Raw genomic sequence first — 20589 nt, forward strand, 5'->3', positions numbered from 1 at the left:
AACCTGTTGCTGCTCGCCACCGGGTTGATCTCCTACTGCCCCGCATTCATCATCGTCGTCGTCGTCGCGTAGAAATAATTATCCTGATCCGACCGACACCGCCCAGCGACTGGTTTCCGTCGTCGTCATCATAGTCATTCCCATTGCATGGGAATATTCTTTCCAACTCCGCCCCGGTGCAGCCGGCGCCTCTATCAATCCATCACTCCCTGAATCAGCCGATTCGAGTTCAAAGTTCACGGGACAAATCTTGGACCGAATCGAGACGTGGCTGAACGGAATGACGACACTTTGGCGTATGGCGATGTGGTGTCTCGTCCGTAATCGACTACCGTGCTTTTTTCCCATTCCTTTACAAACAACTTGTTTCTGGCGACAACGAGTTGTGTTCAACGCAGTTTCGCCGAGTGGTAAATCGTTTATGTGTTTATAATTAACTTTATTGAATACAAGAATACTTAACTCTTGTATCAATTTTAACAGTACATTTGTTTTAATCACCAATATACTAAAACCGTCGTTTTACCTCATCCGAGGCGGAACGAATCTAGGAAATGGATCAAAGTTCTGTTCTAACCGGTTTTGTGTAACTGTAGTACCGATTCAAAACGCTTGAATAAATCAAGTTGGAAATGGCAGTTGAGTTGTTTAATTTGTTTTTCCGCTGTAGCGTGTTTGCGTGTATTCTGGATTACACTGTATAATGTTTCGTGACGTTAACGTCAAATAACATCCTCTTGGGCAAGATCGTATAAGTAATTCGGACACAAATAAAGCTTAGCGAAATGATTTCAAAACATTTTTATTAATGTTACCTTACCGGCTAAATTTACATACATGTTTAGATTTGTTAAGCTATAAATACAATTTACGTTATTTGAAAGATCTGGCTGTGTATTTAATAAATCTTTTGGTACTCCACCACCATCATCATGCGTAAAGTGGTTTAACTTTATCTCATAACATATGTTGGAGAGCAAATCATCTCTGATTGTGCACTCATTTAATTTAATCAATCTTGATTTTGTGCATCGATTTTGTTTCACTGGTAAAAGCTAAAGAATCCATCCCTGGGGAAGAGCATCATAGCACGTGTGGTGCATTGAAATAATTAAAAAGCATACGAGCATACGATGGCGTTTCGGTTGTTTCGTTTTTATGCTTTCATTGTGTATATTTTTTTTAACTGCTTCGCCAAATGGTTTCGCCGTTATGTATTTTTATGTGTGCGAGACGAAGGCTCCGGCAGACCGGCGTGTGCATCAACAAAGAGTGCATTTTACTGCTCGGTTAAATGGAAGCATCGGCACTTAGCTCTTTGCCCTGCTTGCAAGTCTTACCCGTGAGAAGCTACGTGCCCAGGAAAGGGCACACGAGCGTCGCAGAATAAAAATCGCACCCCACGGAGGAGACCCTCGTAAAATCGCCCCTCAATGGTGTGGGGTTAAATGCAAATGTTTATTCATGTTCATTTTTTTTACAGTTCTGCGGCTGTCAGCGTATGGCTGGAGTGGAACTTTAGACCAGACAGTTCCATCCATTGTTAGTTTAGCGTAGAACAAGCGTCGTGACCCCGAGTCGGTCGGATATGTTTGACCTAAGGTTCTCATATTGCCTGCACTACACTTAGCGTAAAGGGTTGAGTGAAATTTGGTAAAGTTTTATGAATATTTGATAGTGAATAACACATTTATGCTTACGCTATCGCAAGCAAACTACTTTACGATGTCTCGCCACGAACAAATGTTCTATTCGAAAATTGGTAGTGCGAGAGTAACGAAGTAAATAAATAACATTTCGCAAAATAAGATCTAAATGAACATCGATCACCATCAATCGAAAACCCCGAGGCCCGACCGGAAGCCTTTCGCTAGCAGTCAAATTTCCGGCGTAAATATCAGCCATCGGAAGGGAGCCGAGTTTGATCTGCGGATAATCAACATCCGGGCCCGAACGCCAGAAAGGATGAATGTGTTCATCAGCATCTCTGCCAGATGGCGCTCGGGGCTATCAATCAGTCAAGTTTCACCCTCCCACCCTCAACACGGGTTCGGATGTTGAAATAGATTTCTTAGAACGTTTCATGTGAACATCAATCGAAAACAATTTCACACGACGCTGCCTGAAACACGCCGTACGGTGACAGTTGTCTGATGGAGTTACCTTCTTTTTAAATTTCAATCAACACCGTCGGAAGGAGGTATAATTCAATTGGGCACGGGTTTCCTGAAGGGTACCGTGTTGCCTTCAGTGTTTGAACAAAAAAGCCCCACTTTATCGCCAATGGCTGCAATTACGGGTTACAGTGAAGAGCGAAAACAAAAAAACAAAAAAGGTAAAACCCTAAGTGATCGCATTAGCGCTACTTCCTTTGGATGGCGAAGAGGCGACCTTTAGAGTTCGCCTCGAGCGGAGTCGAACGGAACTGGGTCAAAGTGAAAAAGAAGCGTGAAATTTCTCACGCTCGGAGGAAAACGGCAAAGATGCGGCTCTTTTCTACGAAGGCTGCCCTGGGCTTGCGAATGAAATTGCATGGCTGTTTTATAATAAAAATGCCTCTAAGCATCACTTGCCGGAACATGTGCGTTAGCAAATATCGCTGGTAGAACTCATCATAATTAGAGTCGACACCCTCAACGATGCTACGGATATGGTTTGATGTTTGCACACGAATCTCTGTTTGTCCCGAGAAAGGCAAACCCAGAGCAAAGGTTGTTGATCCGCAAACAAATTTCATGATTCAACGATCGTTAAATTGCCCCCCCCAGGGTGTGTGTGTACGTCAACAAGTTGGTGGTTGAAGAGGCTCACCCGAAACCTTGCACTGATTAGACAAGACACAGGACCGATGTTGCGATGTTTGATGGAAGCTTAGCTGCGATAGAGATAAGTGACGTGGAAGTTTATTGATGATAACGCTTAAGCGGCAACGAATGGAAAATGTTACTTACGTGAATGTTCTTTTATAATTACTTTATGGGGAGCACAAACACGGGTTCCGAGTTTGAACAACTTATTGAGTGGAAAATTTAACTTTGATTGCTTCACTTGCGAAGGCCGGTTTGATTTTACTCTGAGTCGATTTCTCTATTCTTCCCTTATTATACAATAATATTTATATTTGAAAATTTTTCTCGTGCTTTGTTGCACTATTTGAAATTGTGAAAAATATATGGCTTCACCATTGGTTTTAAGGAAAACCATGTCAACCGATTATGCCTGTATCGCTTTCCAGAAATCTAATCCGAGAATCTTACATCATACGCTACACTCGTTTATAAGCTCACATTGACCCACATTGTTGCATCAGCATCCCAAGGTCCGTTGTTTGACCTACCGTACGCCACAGGGGTGATTTGTGTTCCGTTTTATGTTTGTTTTTGTTAGCGATGGCTTATCTGTTTGGGTTTTGTGTACAAAAAAAACTGGTAGGCATAAATTAGGGGGACAACTGTCTATTGGAAGATGAAAAGTATAAGTTGTCATAAAACGACACAAACGTGGACACTTTTTGAAGTATCCAAAGTTTTACTATGCTTGTGAAATGTCACAGGTGAATATTCAATCAATACAAATTATGTTCGTTAAATATTTTATTGGACCATTATTTTGTTGCCCCAATTAAAAGTTGAAATTAAAATTGCCCTTAAGATGGATCGGGATGCGAGTGGTAAGTTGTTCGCCAAAAAAGACAATTCGAGTTCCGTTGGAGAGCGATAATTGCAGTAATAAACACCAATGTAAATGTCAGATTTAATTTTCCGCCGACAGGAACCGTGGAACGGCAATTTCGCCTTAACGCCGTCGATTTGATGGGGTGTGGAAAAGCAATTCCATATCGTTTATCATTCGCAAGGGGTGGCACGCAAAAGGCAATCAATTTTCCGCACCGAGCTGGAAATCGCCGGTGACGAAACGACGCTGTGCTGCCGCTTCTTGCCTCCTGGACCACCGGCTTTCCTTCACCGGTTCGAAACAGTTCAGCCTTAAACGGGAGATTAGTTTTACGCTCTGATTGATTGGCCTGTTTAAACTAAACTATGCTCGGAGCGTTGATCGAATTGGAAGTTTCTTTTGGGGGTTTTTCTTGCGGTTGGTTACGGCCCCGGGGGCACTGACGTAATCATGTTTCGGCGCTAAATAATCTCTCCTCGGCCGATTGGTGGAGCGTCGCCTGGAATAGGCGTAAAAAAACGGTGCTACATCTCGATTCCGTACAGCTGTCCACACAATGCCGCGAAATATCGTACGCATTCCATTGGGGGCAAGGGTTTTGCTTCGTTGCCTTTTCCGCGCCGCGCCTGGGCTCGATTTTCATTTTCCGGCCGAAACCTCTGTTGCAAGACGCGCGCGTGTGCAATTCTTAGTGTGCTCACTGGGGCGCGTGACTACATTTTTGGGAGTGGTACGCATAGATTTGGGTATTTTCGATTGTTTTTTTTCTTTCTTTGGGGTGTCAAACTATGTTCGGGTCCAATTTATTTGCAATGAAAATGTTTGTATTTGATACTTCCTAAACAAATCAAGGTATTTCTTGTTTACTGTCAGATGTGCATAGCAAAGTTTTTAAAATGCCTTCATCTGTTTAAGTATGTCGATAATAATTCGTTTGAAGAATTTTAAAATGTACAGCATGATGTTTTTACTACTTGAAAAGCATAACGTCAATTTTACCCTCGTGACGTTGAATGCTTTTTGCTTCTGTTTGTTTCCACTTCTGTTTTTTTGGTGCATAATGAAGTAAACACGATTAAACTGTGTCATGTTTTTATTTTGCTGGCGCCGGCACCGACCCCGTGTTGTTTTGCGAATAAACTCGCCAAGTTTCTCGCCACAAAAAGATGGCTGACCGTCAACCGACACGCGTATGTAGAGAGACACACCTGCATAAGCGCGGAGTACATTTTGTGGAACGCGATGAAGGCGATCATGCGACAGAAATAAGATGATGCGCAATTGCAAAACAGGCGATGAGGTCCGGTCTGCTGGTTTAGTTTATTCTTTTTTTATCTTTCCGGTGGCAGGAAGAGGAACAGCTGTTTTATGACTAACCTGCACCAGTTCCTTCCACACTCATTTGGTTTGGCTTGGTTGAATGGTTGATTCATTATGAGTCATTGTTTTTAAAATTTGTTTTCATCGCTCTCCCCCTTTCGTTTTTGTTTTTAATGAGGTTTACATACTTGTGTGTTGAGATTTTTTTTCTTGGGTACAAAAAATTGCTACTTTAGAACATACTCTAATTAAATCAGAATTCAAATAAAAGAATGAATCTGTGCTAACAAAAAACTATAATTATGCTGCTTTGCTTATCAAAACTTCCTACCAACAAACAGCACACGGTTGAACTTTGTTCTACCGGCTTCTAATCAGCACAAAACCAGAGCAGACTCCACACATTCTTCTTGTTGTGAAGATAAAGCTGAATAGAAACCGCACGCCAGCGTTAGTACATATTTCCACCGTTTAATTCCTTCCTCTCCCAAACCGAGACTGGATCGAAGTAATGCGTGCTCGATGCACTTGTTGCACTCCGTGGCTCGCTGCCTGCCGGGGTACGAACCAAGGAGCGATTGAGGCAAGTAAAATAAACAGCACCACCAGGGCATGCATGTGCATCCGCATGCATTTCCGCAGCGGCCTGCACTTATCGGATGTGTTTGCGCGAACGGCGATCCAAAGCGTGATCCACAGGGTGTGTGTGTGTATGAGTAGACACGACCCGCCGGCAATCATTGTTGTCCGTTGTGGCGCTTATCAGGAAGTGCACATATGTGTGCATATGCATATTGTATGTGAGCTCGTAATGCATTTTTGCACTAACGTGCCTCTCCTCGGGTGGTCGGTGCTCGGGTGGTGGGTGATGGCGCCCCGTGCACATATCGTTCGTGCCGGACGAGCTTCTCGGACGGGAGTCACGGTCGAGCAAAAGATCGAGCGGTTGGAGAAAAAAAGGAAGTGTGAAAGGAAGAGCAACGCATGACGAGGTGACATCATTTATCCGCTGGTAGGAGTAATTTGATTTGATTGCCTTTCGATGGAGCACCGATGCAGTTTTGCAGTGCAATTGATATCATGCCATTGAATTACCCTGAGTTCTCCAGAGTTGAATATCGAAAAGATTTTTTACCATTCTTCAAGCTTTGACAAAATTCACTCACTCTGCCAACGCTCAGTTTTGTTACTATCGTGGTCTGGTTTATCTACTTTTTAGACATAATTCACACTGCTGATTCCATCAACATGTTGAACATGCTGTTGTGACATTGTGTTAAACAATCCAAGCAACAAATAACTTGATTAAAGAGGAAGAAACATCAAATAAAATAAACTAAAAAAAATGTCACATTGACATTAACAACACGTAACCCTCACTGGAGAGCTTAAATGACTCCGCGCTCGTGAAGTTCGTCATGTGGCAACGAGCACCGACTGTCGGAAGTCATCAGTTTCCTCCGTTTGAAGTAGCCGTGCGATCGCGCGAAGCACGGCCAAAAACGGTCGGTTGCGCGGGGGCAAAGGCGGGCAAAAGAGGTGGATAATAAACCGATCGTGTGACTTTAAACGATGTTTTGCGTGCTCGTAAATGATTTTCTTCCCATGCCCCGTTGACGCAGCGCGTGCGCTACCGATGCTGGACTGACTGATAATTTGGTCAAGTATTTTGCGAGACCGGCTTAGCCATTACAGTGCGGGTTGTTTTTCTTTTTCATTTTCCCAACACTTCAATTCAACCATAATGTCAATTCCCTCGTTGTCTAAACCAGGGGTCGGCACACGATTTCCATAAAGGGCCAGGTAATTAAAGAGAAACCGAAAGCACGGGCAGGATACTTTATGCGATGATTTGATGTTTTCAAAGTAATACCTAACCCTTTTGAATCAATTTCATAAATAGTAAAATTATATAAAAATTTATTTTTGTGAATTTGAAATTTTATAGTTATTTTTTTTGGTAACTCATTTTATTACTTCTTTTCGTTGAATTTTGATCAACATATAAATTTTGGTTTATTGAACTACGCATTGCTTTTTTTAAATTGTACTTGAAATTAATCCTGTACCCAAATTATTTTAAAATATCTTACTTTCACTGGCGTACTACTCTAAGAGTATCTAAAATAACTCAGCTTCGATAAGGCTCGACCTCGTAATGGGTATGAAAATTGTATTCATGTATGTAGCTATGTTGGATGCAAAGTAAACGAGTAAAAGAGAAAGTCACCTGGTATCAAACAACTCGTTCAACAACTTTAATCTTCATTTGGGGAAAAAAACTAGAATTGAAATGGGATTTTTGTATGAAGCACTAAAATTTTGCTACGGGAAATTAGTTAGGGGGCCGGACTTTGCTGACCCCTGGTTTAAACCATGGCTGGGGAACCCTACAGTTCTTTTTATAGTAATCTCATTTCTACGTATGCATACTTCGAATCTCGTTGTTCTTGAAAATAATCTCTAATTTCTATTTCCTTTAATATGTTCCTTGCCGTTTGCATTGAGTTCTATATGTGAATCTTTTGGCTTTACTCGATTAGTTATATATTATTAAAGATCACGTGTTTTTTTCTATGAAATGGCAATTTTATCGATTTGTTCTGGAAGATGAATATTGCATTGTGTAGATTTTTATGTTGATTCTTCGTTTGTTTTCTTGATTATTATTTCATTCAACATTTTCTTCGTTTTGTGGTACATTTTTACTTTGTTTTTGGTTTTAAGAAAAGCAAAATTGGCTGAAATTGTTATAACATTTTTATCTTATGCAGCTATAATTAAAGCTTCATAACAAACATTGATGCATTCATTCAAATGCCTTGGGATTTTTCAAGTACCATCATGTTCAATATTAAACAATCTTTTTCGTTGTTGTTTTTGTCCTGCCAGTTATGAGCATCTAATAATCTTGAATCCACGCGAAAATACTTATCTGCCAGTTGTGAACAGCTTTTCAGCACAGCAATTTGTTTTCTTGCCCATTCGGCTTAGTTCTTCTTGGCTGGCCGTTCTCGTGTGTGCAATCGATCATTGTAGAGAGGGTTCCAGGGCGTTGGTGAAGGTTTGTCTACTGGCTCGTGGAACCACTCGAGCAAGTTACGTAGTGTGCAACCCCGGTTGGCTGTGACGTCAAACCGACGGGATCGAACTTAATCATTGGCCAGCGGCGTACGACGACAATGTCGCTGTCAGCACGATTTTCCTTCACCCGTTTTCCGGACAAAAAGACACCTCGGGGGGATATTGGCGTATTGCGCTCAGTTTAGTAGAAAATACGAGAACGCCGTCCAGCCAGCTCTGTGCCAAGAGCTCGGTGACACTGGAATGCTGGAAGCTTCCCTCACGGAACGCCGACGGTGGGTGTTTGGCACCAACATGCTCCGGTGACGTCCTTTGTGGGTGTGTGTCTATTTTTTCCCGCTTCTCTCTTCCGCAGTGGTTGGTTGTGTCCACGCCGCCGGGTTACGTGCGTGGCCTCGACGCGTTTGCTGCACCGTTGCAGAAGCGCACAATCAATTCCGGCTCGCGTCAATATTTGACCCGATCGATGGCGCGACTTGGAGAGGTTTGCTGATTGCTTTCCACTCCAGAACCGAAGGTTTCCCGCTACCCTCACGGGCCCCCCGACGGTGGTCAATTATCTACGGTGTGGGGGTGGGCAGGGCATGAAGATACACAGCACGATCCGTTTTGTCCCCGGTGAATGGCGCTTTTCTCCAGCAGTGCGCACGGAAGCTTCTCGTGTCCGTGTTGTTGTCGTGCATGTTGGGAGCCACCAAACAGTCGATGTTGGTTTGTTTGGTGCGAGGAGGACGCCGCCAGCGGGTGTCTCAAGGTTTTCCCTGTGCCCGCGTGGGTGGCATGTGCACTTTTCTTATCGGGCAGAGGATGCGCTTTTATTTGTTTACCAGCCAGCGCTTTGCCTCTGTGTCGCCAGCTTCTTCCGTTGGCCTGGCGTTTTGATTATTGTAGCATCGTCTCGGGGAATGCTTTCCAATCTCTTGTTTGTGGAGGTTGGCTCCACATTGTTAGCGAAAGACGCATTATCAACAAAGTGTGGAATCTAAACAGTGCAAATAATGGCTCATCAGCTAGCGGCAATCGTTCACGTTCGGTAGCAAACAATACGGAGTTGGGATACATCTTTTTTGGCTAACGATGTTTTTGATATTAAACTTTTTCCCTCTTTTGCCGATAATTTCTGGTTTCTGAAACACAGTTCGTCTTTACTTTCTTAGAATGAAGCTGTATTTTTCGATAATACAGCTAAAGTTTGAAACCTGGTAGTAAGTGTTGTGAATTTTTACTACCTTTTTCCTTCAACTCAATTACTTCCACTTCAGGGCGTGTTTTAGCAAGGTGATAATTTGTCTTTTCTCTTTTTTTCTTTTCTAATCATCGCCAAAAGGGACAAGCGTTCCGTGAGACGCGTGTACACAGCCTAATTAAGCTGTGCCCCTCGTGCTTCGCTTGTGCTAATGTCCCTAGCGACATTCGCTTAGCAGCTTCCGTTGCTGTCCACTGCTGCTGTTGCTGCTGCAGTAAATACAAACCATCATGTGCGATTGTCGCAGAGCGACACAGATAAATTACGGGCTGACCTCGGCCGTGATATTGAACGCCGTTTGCTTCTTCTAACGGAGCGCTAACAAAACGGTCACCCGAAGGTGGAGGCCATTCCGTCGCGAGGAGCGTGCACTAAAAATAATGTTTCTCGTTCGCCCATTGCTCGACTGCTTCTTTAACCTCCTTTCTCTCCCTCTCTTTCACTGTCTGTCAACATGTTTCGATTAAGTTTCCCCGCTGACGGGGGTGTTTCGTGTTTTGAGTTATTTTTCGTTATACTTCGACCAGGTTCTGTGTGCTCAGATGGGATTCCAAATCGGATTCAATTAAAACTACACTCGATCCCGTTCGATCTATGTTCTTTTCGGTTTGTTGAAGCTAGCGGTGAAGAGGGAAGTGTACGGTGCGAGGGTGGGGTGGCCGTCTTGTTGACGCTCTTTAAGTGGTAGATAAACACAACCCAGTGCTCGACCTCAACCTGTCACCGGGGGAACGGCTCCGGTGCGTTCACTTCCGCAGTGTGAAACGGCTGAGATCTAGAACATCCGGAACACATCTGTGGATAACGCCAAACACACACACACACATATATACACACAAACACACATGAACATATCGTAATAAAGATGTAATGGGTACTCCTTTTCCGTTGGCTCCACTCGGTGGGATCATCTGATAGCGGAAGGTTTCCGCTCGTAACACGGAAACAGAGCGATCCTTTTTGCGACGATCTCGTTAGTTGTATCTTCCTGTGACTTGCACACCATGGTAGGATGCAATTTATGGCCTGTTTACTCTGTCCCCCCTCTCTCGACGAAAACGACCGGGGATGGGGATGATACTTAGCATATTACAAACTGCTCTGTAAACACAGGCCATCCCGAAGGAGACCGATGTTCTCCGGAGTGATATTTGCATCTTGGTAGATAGGTTTCTCGGAAGTTTGTCCCACTGGCTGTGATAATGGAAATTGGTCGACGACGGTGGAAAGTTTGTCCACCCTTGGTTCGGGATGCTTTACAGAGAAGTAGCTTGCTAATTTCAACCCTACTAACGCGTTATCATGTTCTTCTCTTCCTTTTCCCACAGAACGTTGTACGGAGTGAGGATACGGTTAGTTTGCACTCGTACGTATGCACCTGTTCAAGATGGTAAGTTTGGGAAATCGTTACGCATGAGTAAACCTCGAAGAAAACTACACGTTCCACAGGTCAATCGGGTGGTAATTCGTAGGTGGATTAGAAACAACGGTTAATTATTTATTTATGAATCATTCAAATCGGGTTGAAACTTAACTGCAATCTAATTTTACAACACGCTTCATTAAATGCGTTCACTATGTGCAGTTGCTATAACACCACATTGGTTTGCGTGATTCTGAACGAAAATATTGGAAAATTAGTTCGCTCTCGGTTAGATAAATCGATGAAAGTCCATTTAATTAGTGTCTTGTCGCTGTAAAACCGAATTAGCGAATTTTTATAAATTAAAACCGTTGGTGGAAAAATCGTGATTTTGATGAAAGGAAAAAATTATAAATGAAGCTTTTAAAAGCATAAGTTATGTCATTTTATGCGAGCAATGTCGGGATGCGAGAGATAATCTATCTTTTTTCTCGATAGATTCAAGTCATTTTTTATTGTTTTTTAAAATTCCTATAAAGACCGGTAAAAACTACAAAAATATTTTATGGCAAGAACCAAACAATTCATTAGTTCTAATCTGACAATCCGAATTTTTTCGATTAAAAAGGTTTAAGTTAGGTCGCAAGTTACACTGTTTTCAGGGCCAATTCGTCGGCATCAAGCTGCTCTTTGTTGGTAGTAGGCAGTCAATTGCACGCGCACGGTTTTTGTTTGGTTTCGTTAGGAAGCACTTTGGGTTTGTTAAGTTTAACTTTGCCATTATCGGTAACAACATTGACGCGACAACAACGCGACATTTTCTCGTCGCGCCAATGTTGCTACCGATAATGGCAAAGTTAAACTTAATAAGCCCAAACTGGTTCCTAACGATGCCAAACAAAAACCTTGCGCGTGCAATTCACTGCCTACTACCAACAAAGAGCAGCTTGATGACGACGAATTGGCCCTGAAAACAGTGTATGTCTTTAGGGCTATGTTTTACTATCGATTTTCGTATTTGTTTAAGCACATTTTGCAGGTTTCAACCAAAACACGATCGAAAGCTAGCTAATTTACCAATACATTCATTGAAAATCGTGAAATTACAAATTGAAATGCATCATGTTAAGCAGTGTAGCTTTTTAAACTCATTTTATACTCATTCTAATGTGTTTAGTAATCTGTTTCTAATTAATTTAGTGAAATATCTACAATTGAAATAAAGCTATATACCAATTTAGTAAACAGAATACCACAGAATGTGGGAGATTTGAAAAACTTTGCTCCAAATTTGCCAAAAGTATGCTTTAGGTTTCGTATGTGCAATAACAATATTTACTATGATCGCCGCTAACGCTACAACTGAAAACAAAAAACATAATAAATCAAACGCAAAACTATTATAAAGTTTCTAAAATACATTTTTTTACATCCATGTAGGCTAACCGGTCGCCAAGAGAACCGTTGTGTCCCACCTTGCAGTACTTTGTCGTGATCGCCGATGACGAAGATCAACACGTAGCTGAAGAAGTTCCGGTCATCGCGAGTGTGTCCGCCCCCGTAAAAGAGTGCCCCGTCAGCGATGACATCGACCGCGATCGCAGCCGCAGTGGCCACTCCACCGTCGGTGGTACCGTCCGTCGCGTTCCGTTCCAGTGTGCCCGCGGCGGCCTCCCTTCGGAGTGTTGATTCGCCCGGCGACAACGTTGGTGCTGGTGGTGGTCGCTTGCTGCGCCGGAAAGAGTTTCTGGCCGAGGCGAACCGGACCACGTCGCTGAAGACGCTGTCGTGCGATCTGAGCGAGATTCTGGTGAAGAATCTGAGCCTGAAGCGTAGCGAAACGTCCGAGAGACGGTCGCAGCCGCCGGCGGACGACGTGACAGTGGAGGAGTATTCCGGCGTCATCGGCCCCCCGACGAACGGTGGTAGTGGTGGTGGTGGTGGTTTAGTAGGGGTGTGTGGCGCTCAAAGTGCAAATAACAGTGCCTCCTACGGTAGTGCTAACAGTCGGCATTCGTTGTGCGACACGTTCACGTCGGTGAACAAGTTCATTAAGCTGAAGCGCGTCTCGAGTGATGGTAGCAATCTGAGCCGGTTCTCGTCGGTGGTCGCTGCCAGTGCGGGCGGTGGAGCAAACTACACCCGGATCGTCGAGCAGCCGGCCAAGCAGCCGGCGCCAGCTTTCAAGCGGGTTGAAATCAGTGTGCGTGAAAGGACACCGAACCAGAAGGGTGGCGCTAGTGTCGTTAGCAGGTGTGTTGGTGCGCCCGGTTCCACCAGCGGGGAGCTACCGTTGAGTGAATCCGACGAAAACGACGACGACGGAGCGGGGGGTGAGTGCGGTGAGGAGCACCCGGTGTTGTCGGTGCGCAAAGGTGGTGTGATAGTGAACCAGCTCGATCAGGTGGACGAAACCTGTCCACTGTTGGCCGGTGGCGGCGGTAGTGAGGCAGGGGATGGCCGTGCGCCAACGATAACGCTGCGCAAGAAGGACACGGCCCTGGTGTTCACCAGGAAGAAGTGTGACGATCGTGCCTCGCTCCCGCTCCCTGAAGAGCCAGTGTCGAAGGTGGTACTGCGTCGGAGGGTGCGCTTAGGGGATTGGACGTCGACTGTACGGGCGGAAAAGGTGAACGTGGAAGTGAAGAGACGTAGCCTACAGTGGCCTATCGGGGGAAGAACGGCGGTGGAGGTGCCTGAAGGGGACGGCTTGGGACACCGCCGGAGAAGTGGAGGAGGAGTTGGTGATTCGTCGAACGGAAGCCGGTTTCGTCACTCCTGGAACGCACCGGGATACGATATTCTCGAGGAGGATCCAGTTGGTGGAGGAGGAGGAGAAAGAGGAGAAGGGGATTTAGGAAAGGTAAGAAACCATCGGACGGCTCTGGAGCAGAAATATTGTAAAATATATCGTATCAGTAGTAGTACCAGGGACCGCCGGGTTACGTTGGCAATTCTCTTTTCGAGATGTGATGAAATTGGGACCAACTTTTCAACGTCACCTCTCACCGAGGTGTGACAATCAAGTGCTTGTGGCACGTGTCGTTCTTGTTTTGGCAAGTTTTCCCTCATATTTAATCATGTTTCACCGAAGATCCCAAGCATAGCCAGCAGCACTTCTTCTGTGCCAGAAGTGAAAACCCTTGACGAGGGTTTTTAATCGTTCCGAGAAGGACTAAATTGCACCGCCGAAGAGGCTAGTGTGAACCAACCCATTCCAACTTCTGGTGTCAGAAGAGGCGAAGTGCAAGACACATTCCGGGTGCCGAGATTAGGGTCACATGTCAAACGAATTACTTCTGCCGCATCGATGGTGTCAGCAGAAGTTTATGCCACTGCCGAAATTCATCTCATCGGGAAATCTATCAGGAAAGCTAGCTATACAGTTGAGTGTTCGGACCTGAAATAGGTCATGCACGACGGGTAGGTGGGTGTAGAAGAAGGCAAGGGACAATATAGCAAGCTCTAATTTAGCGAAAGTAGCCAAGGGTAGAGTTTCAGGAAGGTTTTCAAAAGTGGAATGTGCGTTATTTTCGTCGTCATCCTACGAACATTTTAAAACTTCAAGTTGGCACCATGTTATCAGCTTGATTTGACGTAACTTTAATTAACACATTAAAATTGAGTTTGCATAAACAACTTCAACTGCATGTGTGTTTTATGGCATCTTATTTAAGGTATATACTGGGTGCGTAATGAATTCTTGCAGTAAATTTGAACAAATTGTTTCTAATTTTTGTGTCAAAATATTCAGATACATTTGACAGCGCCTCCCCCAAGACCTCCGTTAGGTATCATGAGGAAATAACCAGGGATGATTACTTAACGCTACGATACCGAACTATACAAGCATTTGTTTAACCATCTTCATGTAATTACGCGATTTTATGCATTCGGTAAATATGTTAAACATTAGTTTCCAGGGGTTTTCAGTTGATTTTGCAAGCTTAAACAAGTAGAGTGTATCCTTAAACTTTGAAAAATAATGGATAAATCTCAATAGAGCACCGTTAAACATATCAGGGTATAGTAACTAGAAACCTTGGTATCTAATCGATAAACTCCGACAGGATATTGATGATAGTGATGTTGTAAAGTAGCAAATTGCATATTGTTATAAAGGGAAGGGGGCGCAAACTCCAAAGTTAGCACCAAATTGAAAGGGTATTTTATGTTATTTTAACATAAGAAAGCAAAACGTTTCATCTAGGGGTGTGTCTTAAAAATGTTTCGTAAACATAATCAAACTAATCCATTAGATGCCAAGAGTCAGTCAGATACATTGATCTGAATCTACATTTTTTCACTCTAGTCTCTACCTTATGATTGAACTATTTTGAAGGAATTCTCGTCTAGCTTAGTCCATAGGTGTTCCCGGTCTCGTTAGACAATTTGGCTGCAACTTGAATCTTGAATGTTAAACCATAAACACAAATGTTCTCGACCTACTTCTCTTATAGCAATATGTATTTTTCTCTTCAAACAGAACTTTGCCTCAATCATTCACAATCTGGCTGGACTCAGGAATCACCACCTCGCGAATGGGACACATGAGTCCGTGTCCCTGCTGGAGCAGCACTCGCCGCAGATCGTCCCGTCGCGCGCCTCCCGACCCACCTCACTCGTGGGCACGGCCGGGGCGGGGTCCCGCCGGAGCGGTCCGGCGAGCTGGATCCACTCGTCCCCGATGGTGCCCACGAGTGGCAGCGCTGCCGGCGGGGTGGTGGATGGTGGTAACGCGGAGAGCAGCCCGCACGCCGGTTCCGTCCTGAGCGGGGGACCGGTTCCTCGCAAGCGGCGCTTCGAAGCATTTCTCAAGAACCTCGTCGGTCGGCGGCCATCCAAGGAACCGCCACCACCGGCGGCACCACCTCCTCCTCCGGCCCCGTCACTGCTGCTGCCGTCGCCCGAGATCAAGATCAGCAAAAGCCCGTCCGAGCACAACCTGGCCGAGATCACGCGCAGCCGGCTGAACATCTCGACCACCTCGCTGTCGTCGGTGCACCAGAAGCTGTGGTCGGTGGTGCCGCTGCTGAAGCGGGACGTGAGCTGTGCGAGCCTGGCCTCACCCAAGACGACCCCGCTGCTGCTGGACACTAGTCAGGTGTCGTCGTCCGGCGCACGATGCGGACCCAGTGGTCGTGGCTCCTGTGGTAGTGGTGGTGGTGGAAATGGTGGCGCTTCCGGTGGCATGCGGAAGTGTGAAACCGTGCTCGCACTGACAGGTTCCTCCTCGTCCTCCGCCTCGCAAACGCTGGAACCCATTCGCCCGCTGAACCGGCTGCGTAACTGCGCCTCGGTTGCGACCTGCTCCCGCTGCTCTAGTCTTCTGTCGCTGGCCGCGGCCGGCTCACGCTACTCACTGAACGCGTCGAACGGTGCGTTCGTGTCCGTGTCCGGTCCGAGCGACACACCACCCGATCCGGAGGGGCTGCCAGCCAAGCCGAAAAAAGCACACGACCCAACCGGAAGCAGTGGCGGCGGTGGAAGTGGATCCAAGCGAAAGCACGTCGGTAACCTGCTTCGGCTTACGACCACCAGTTGCTCCTCGTCCAGCTCATCGTCGGCCGCGTCATCGCCCTGCTCATCGTCCACGCCGTCGTCGTCGTCATCGTCGTCTTCCTCGTCCCCGTCGCCGTCGCCCACGACTCCAAACAACGGGCCTGCATCTCCTGCGTCGAAAGCCGCCCTACTGCTTCCTAGTCCTACGCTTCTAATACCGGTATCGCCGATCACCACCGGACCATCGACGACCACGGCAACGACGACGACGGCCTTAACGCCGACCGTTAAGTTCACCTGCAAACTGTGCCTTGGCGAGTACAGTGCCGAGAATCTGACCCGCATCACGCAGTGTGCTTGTTCGTTTTGCACCGAGGTGAGTAATCGCTCCCTAGGGGTTTCCAACTCTTTCTAGCATAATGTCGGGAACCAGAGTGTTATACGCTCATTTGAGACAGACATACACTAAACTCATGTCGTAAATTCTTTTAAAGGTAACACATGCGAAAACTTCCCAAAGATTTAGAGGTTCCCCGCAATTAAAACTACATACTTGGGGATATACACCTTAGGCGATTAAAAACTGGTATGTTCCGCCTGGAATTATCCACAACCTTTCCACGCGCTTATCGGGAAAATACCACGAGATGTTACACCAACACGACTCTTGTTTCTGGTAATGCTTTCCTCCATGCCCTGGCACAACGTTCGCACCGTTTTGGCCTCCTATAGCTTCACCAGTGATACAATCTGTACCGGCGCGACGGTGTTGAATGACAGATGGCCTCTAGCGTGTACCGTTGTATGCCATCGAACTTCCTCCGCACGGATCCAAAGCTGCACTTAGTCCTCCCACCATCCCACAACTCCACAACAGGCCCCCTTCGTGGTCCATGAGTGGAGCGTGTAGAAAAATGCAGCCCATGAGCGAGCGAGCGAGAAACGAGAGATAACTGTTGTCTGTCAGTCAGTCCCCCTCCTCCCACCCAGAGTGTGGCCCGCCAAACCGGTATCGGCGCATGCAGGGGGTCTGAAACTCGCGACCCGGCCACCGACCATTAACGGTCGGAGCAGGAAGTCTTCCAAACGACGGTTGCATTGCTAAGGTTCATTGAAATCAGGGGACAACGCGCAGTAGATGACGCTGCCTCTCGCTGGAAGAAACTCCCCCGTGTCGACAGCCTTCCGACGTTTGATTACGACGTGGACAGTTTGATTGCGTCCGAGTGCACGATGCCCGAAGCAATTTCGCCCTCGCCGATCCCAAGAGGTTATTGGATTTTTCTTGAACTTACCGAACGGCTGCACCAAAGCGATTCCAAATTAATGAACTTTTCCATAGCAGACGGGGAACGTAAAGAACGTACGATGCAGCGGTGTCACCGGCTTCGATAGCGAGCAATCACACGCCACACACCTTCCTGGTAAGATGATGATGAAATGGCACGGGGCCAGCAGTAAAATGCTGCCTCCCCGGGCAAACATCTTCCGCCTTGACTGTTCTGTCGCTTAGAACCATCGTTTACGACCACCGCTTGGAACCATCGGTCGTAAAGAAACGGCGCTCATCGGTGCCGTTGATCCTCTAATCCCGGAACGTTACGAATTCACATTCGGATTAGCCGGGCTCTCTCGGCGGGATAAAACACACATACCGCCCCTCCCCCCGTTCCATCATCATAAACTCTACCTGCAATCATTACCACCGCTTCGTTAGCACAACTGATGCAAAGGTTTGTGCGGACCATCGCCACGCGAAGGTCGTTAGATTAGATTCGCTCGCCGGGGAAACACCGGAGACCGGTGGGGCGAAAGTGGTGGTTCGTTTACCGTACGGTAGGTAGGAACGGTCTTGTCCCAAACACACACCGCCCGTCATCGGGGCGTTATACAGGATCGCACTAATGTAAACTGCTACATTCCGGTTGTGGAGCGGTTGTTTCGCGTTTGGCAAATATTTGCCCATCGCCCGGATTGGGGTCTGCGGCTTGAATTGAGGCATTTGTTTTTTAAAGGAGTTCTCTTCCCTTCGGAAGAAGCTACACTACGGTCATGCACCGATAAAGTGGGTTATCTAGGGCATATTTGATGTTTTTGCTGGCTCGAGGAACTCGTTACCTGCAAGATGATCAAATAAATAGGGTTGTTAGAGGTGGTTAATGTTATCGTTGTATTTTGTATGAATTGGGAGTAGTTAATACGTCAGCGCGTGAATGTCTTTCAGTTTGTTGTTGCAATTCGAAGCTCGATATACTGCTCCTTAATGGCAACGGGCATGAGAACGTGCATGTGCTTAAATTAGATTCAATTATAACCTGAGTTGCTTGTTTTCTTAGGAATCTTCCTCAACCTACAAATGGTTCCAGGAATTTGCTGTAGGTTCAATTGTAACTTATAATTCTTCTTCTTGGCGTAAAGACCTCTTGGTCATGCCTGCCTGTTAAGGGCTTACGAGACTTGTTTCCCTGTTGTACGTGGATAGTCAGTCCTCTCATACAGGGGAGGGTCCGGTCTCGGTTGGGATTCGAACCCACGCCGTCGAGGTGGTGAGCCCCGGCGCTCATGAGCCGTTTTTTTAACCGGCACTACCGCTCGGCTATCGCGGACCCCTGAAATGTAACTGTAACTTATAATATCACAGCAAAAGTTCCACCTTATTGTTTGCTATTGCTGCTCTAAGTGTAGTTAATTACTTACTTATGAGGCTTAGCGGTCTTGGCCCGACGAAGCCCCATTCGAAATTGCTCTCGGTCGCTCGCCAAACTAGTCCAATTCCGTAATTCTTCCACCTCAATTTTTAAGTTGCTATGTCTCTTCTGTCTAAAAGGACTCCAATGGCTGGTTCGTCTGGTGTCATTTTCATGACATGACCAGCACACCGAAGCCTGGCGACTCTTATTTCGCTGGACGACAGTGGGGTCTCCCAATCCCAGCTTCAACTGTATTGACAGGTATGGTGAGTGGAATAGTTTTCTCAGACTGTAATATGGACGGTTGGATTGCAGCAATCTTGCGCGAATTTCATCTTCAATGTTGTTGTCGGTGCAGACCTTTGACTCCAGATAACACAAATTTGAACGATTTCAAAAGGGCGATCACCTACTTGTACGTCACGCCCGCCTATGTTTTCTAAAATTGTGACATAGCCGCTGAGGGTTCCACCATTATCTTCGTTAATCTACTGTCCGAGGTTATTCGACGCTTGCTCGATCCTTTGGTATGCTTCTGCTACATAGGAGAGTCTTCTACCAATAATATCAATATCATCAGCGTATGCGTGGATTGACTTATAGAAGATGGTCCACGAAGTTTCCACCTCCGAGTCTCGGATGGCCCTCTCTAGCGCTAGGTTGAAGAGTATGCAGGAAAGCCCATCCCCTTGGCGCAGTCCCTTGCAAAGGAACCTGAGACTTTTCCATCCATCTTCACCTGGCAAGTAACGTTAGTCATGGTCATATTTACAAGTCAGATTAATATTGCCGGGATTCCAAAAAAGAGCTCATCGGTTGAAACAGTTTCACCCCATTATTTTTGCTATTGTATGCAGCATTAAAGTCTATGAATGAAATGGAAAGTATTATGTTGGAACTCTACCATCTTCGCCAGGACCTGGCCGCATAATGAATATCTCGTCAGTGGTTGATCTCGCTCTTCGGAATCCCCTCTGATAGTTTCGAGTAATACCCCTGTAGTAACCCCAGTCTAACTTGTCTCCCTTTTTGAATATGAGGTAGATGATACCGAGATTCCAGTTATCAGTCAATTAATTTCGTTTGCTAAATTTGCGCCTCAGTTCGGCTGTTATTCCGTACCTGCCATGGCGACTTGTTGTCAAGTAAAGCCTAGCTAGTATTCCGCCGGGAAAAGTCCCACGGTTGTATGTTGCCAGTGTGCCATCCAGACATTCCTCCCCCACAAACAAACCGATAGATAAACCGCGTGACATTGAAAGTTACGATGCAGAAATCGCGCCTTCATTTGCGATTGGCACCCACACACTTTCCATGTTGATTAAAAATAGCTTGTCACTGACCTAGAATCAATTTTCATATCAACGGACGCCTCCCCATGGGTCGAACGAAAGTTGTTTTATGCCGGATGCCACGCGAGTTCGCGAGACATATGGGAATGGCAAAACAAATACGTCAACCCATTCGGTCACCAAAATCGATTTGCTGATATAACATCATCTGCCAGTTTCGCTCGGCATTTGGCTGCGGTAGCCAATCGATTACCCTTTTTCTCATGCCTGCTCGGTGGTATGTCAAAAATGAATTCAATCCTCGATGTTATGCTAAATTTAACCGTGCCGACAAATCCGAATCACTCCGCTCAGCACTACTTACTATTCATTTAATTATTCGTGAAATATGTCGGGCCACTGTTTTCTGCCACTTTA

General features: G+C 45.9%; 1 protein-coding gene across 1 annotated transcript in view; it reads left to right on the forward strand.

The window, feature by feature from the left end:
* Positions 1-20589, forward strand: part of LOC131281307 (mediator of RNA polymerase II transcription subunit 1) — a 45676-nt gene that overhangs the window by 12630 nt on the left and 12457 nt on the right. Inside the window, exons 2-4 of the mRNA XM_058310585.1 lie at positions 10654-10715; positions 12129-13551; positions 15175-16566. Of these exons, the coding sequence (XP_058166568.1) occupies positions 12271-13551; positions 15175-16566 (2673 nt within the window). The 5' untranslated portion in view covers positions 10654-10715; positions 12129-12270. The remainder of the gene's footprint in view (positions 1-10653; positions 10716-12128; positions 13552-15174; positions 16567-20589) is intronic.

The sequence above is a fragment of the Anopheles ziemanni genome, chromosome 2 (genome assembly GCF_943734765.1).
Source record: "Anopheles ziemanni chromosome 2, idAnoZiCoDA_A2_x.2, whole genome shotgun sequence".
Classification (NCBI taxonomy): Eukaryota; Metazoa; Arthropoda; class Insecta; order Diptera; family Culicidae; genus Anopheles; species Anopheles ziemanni.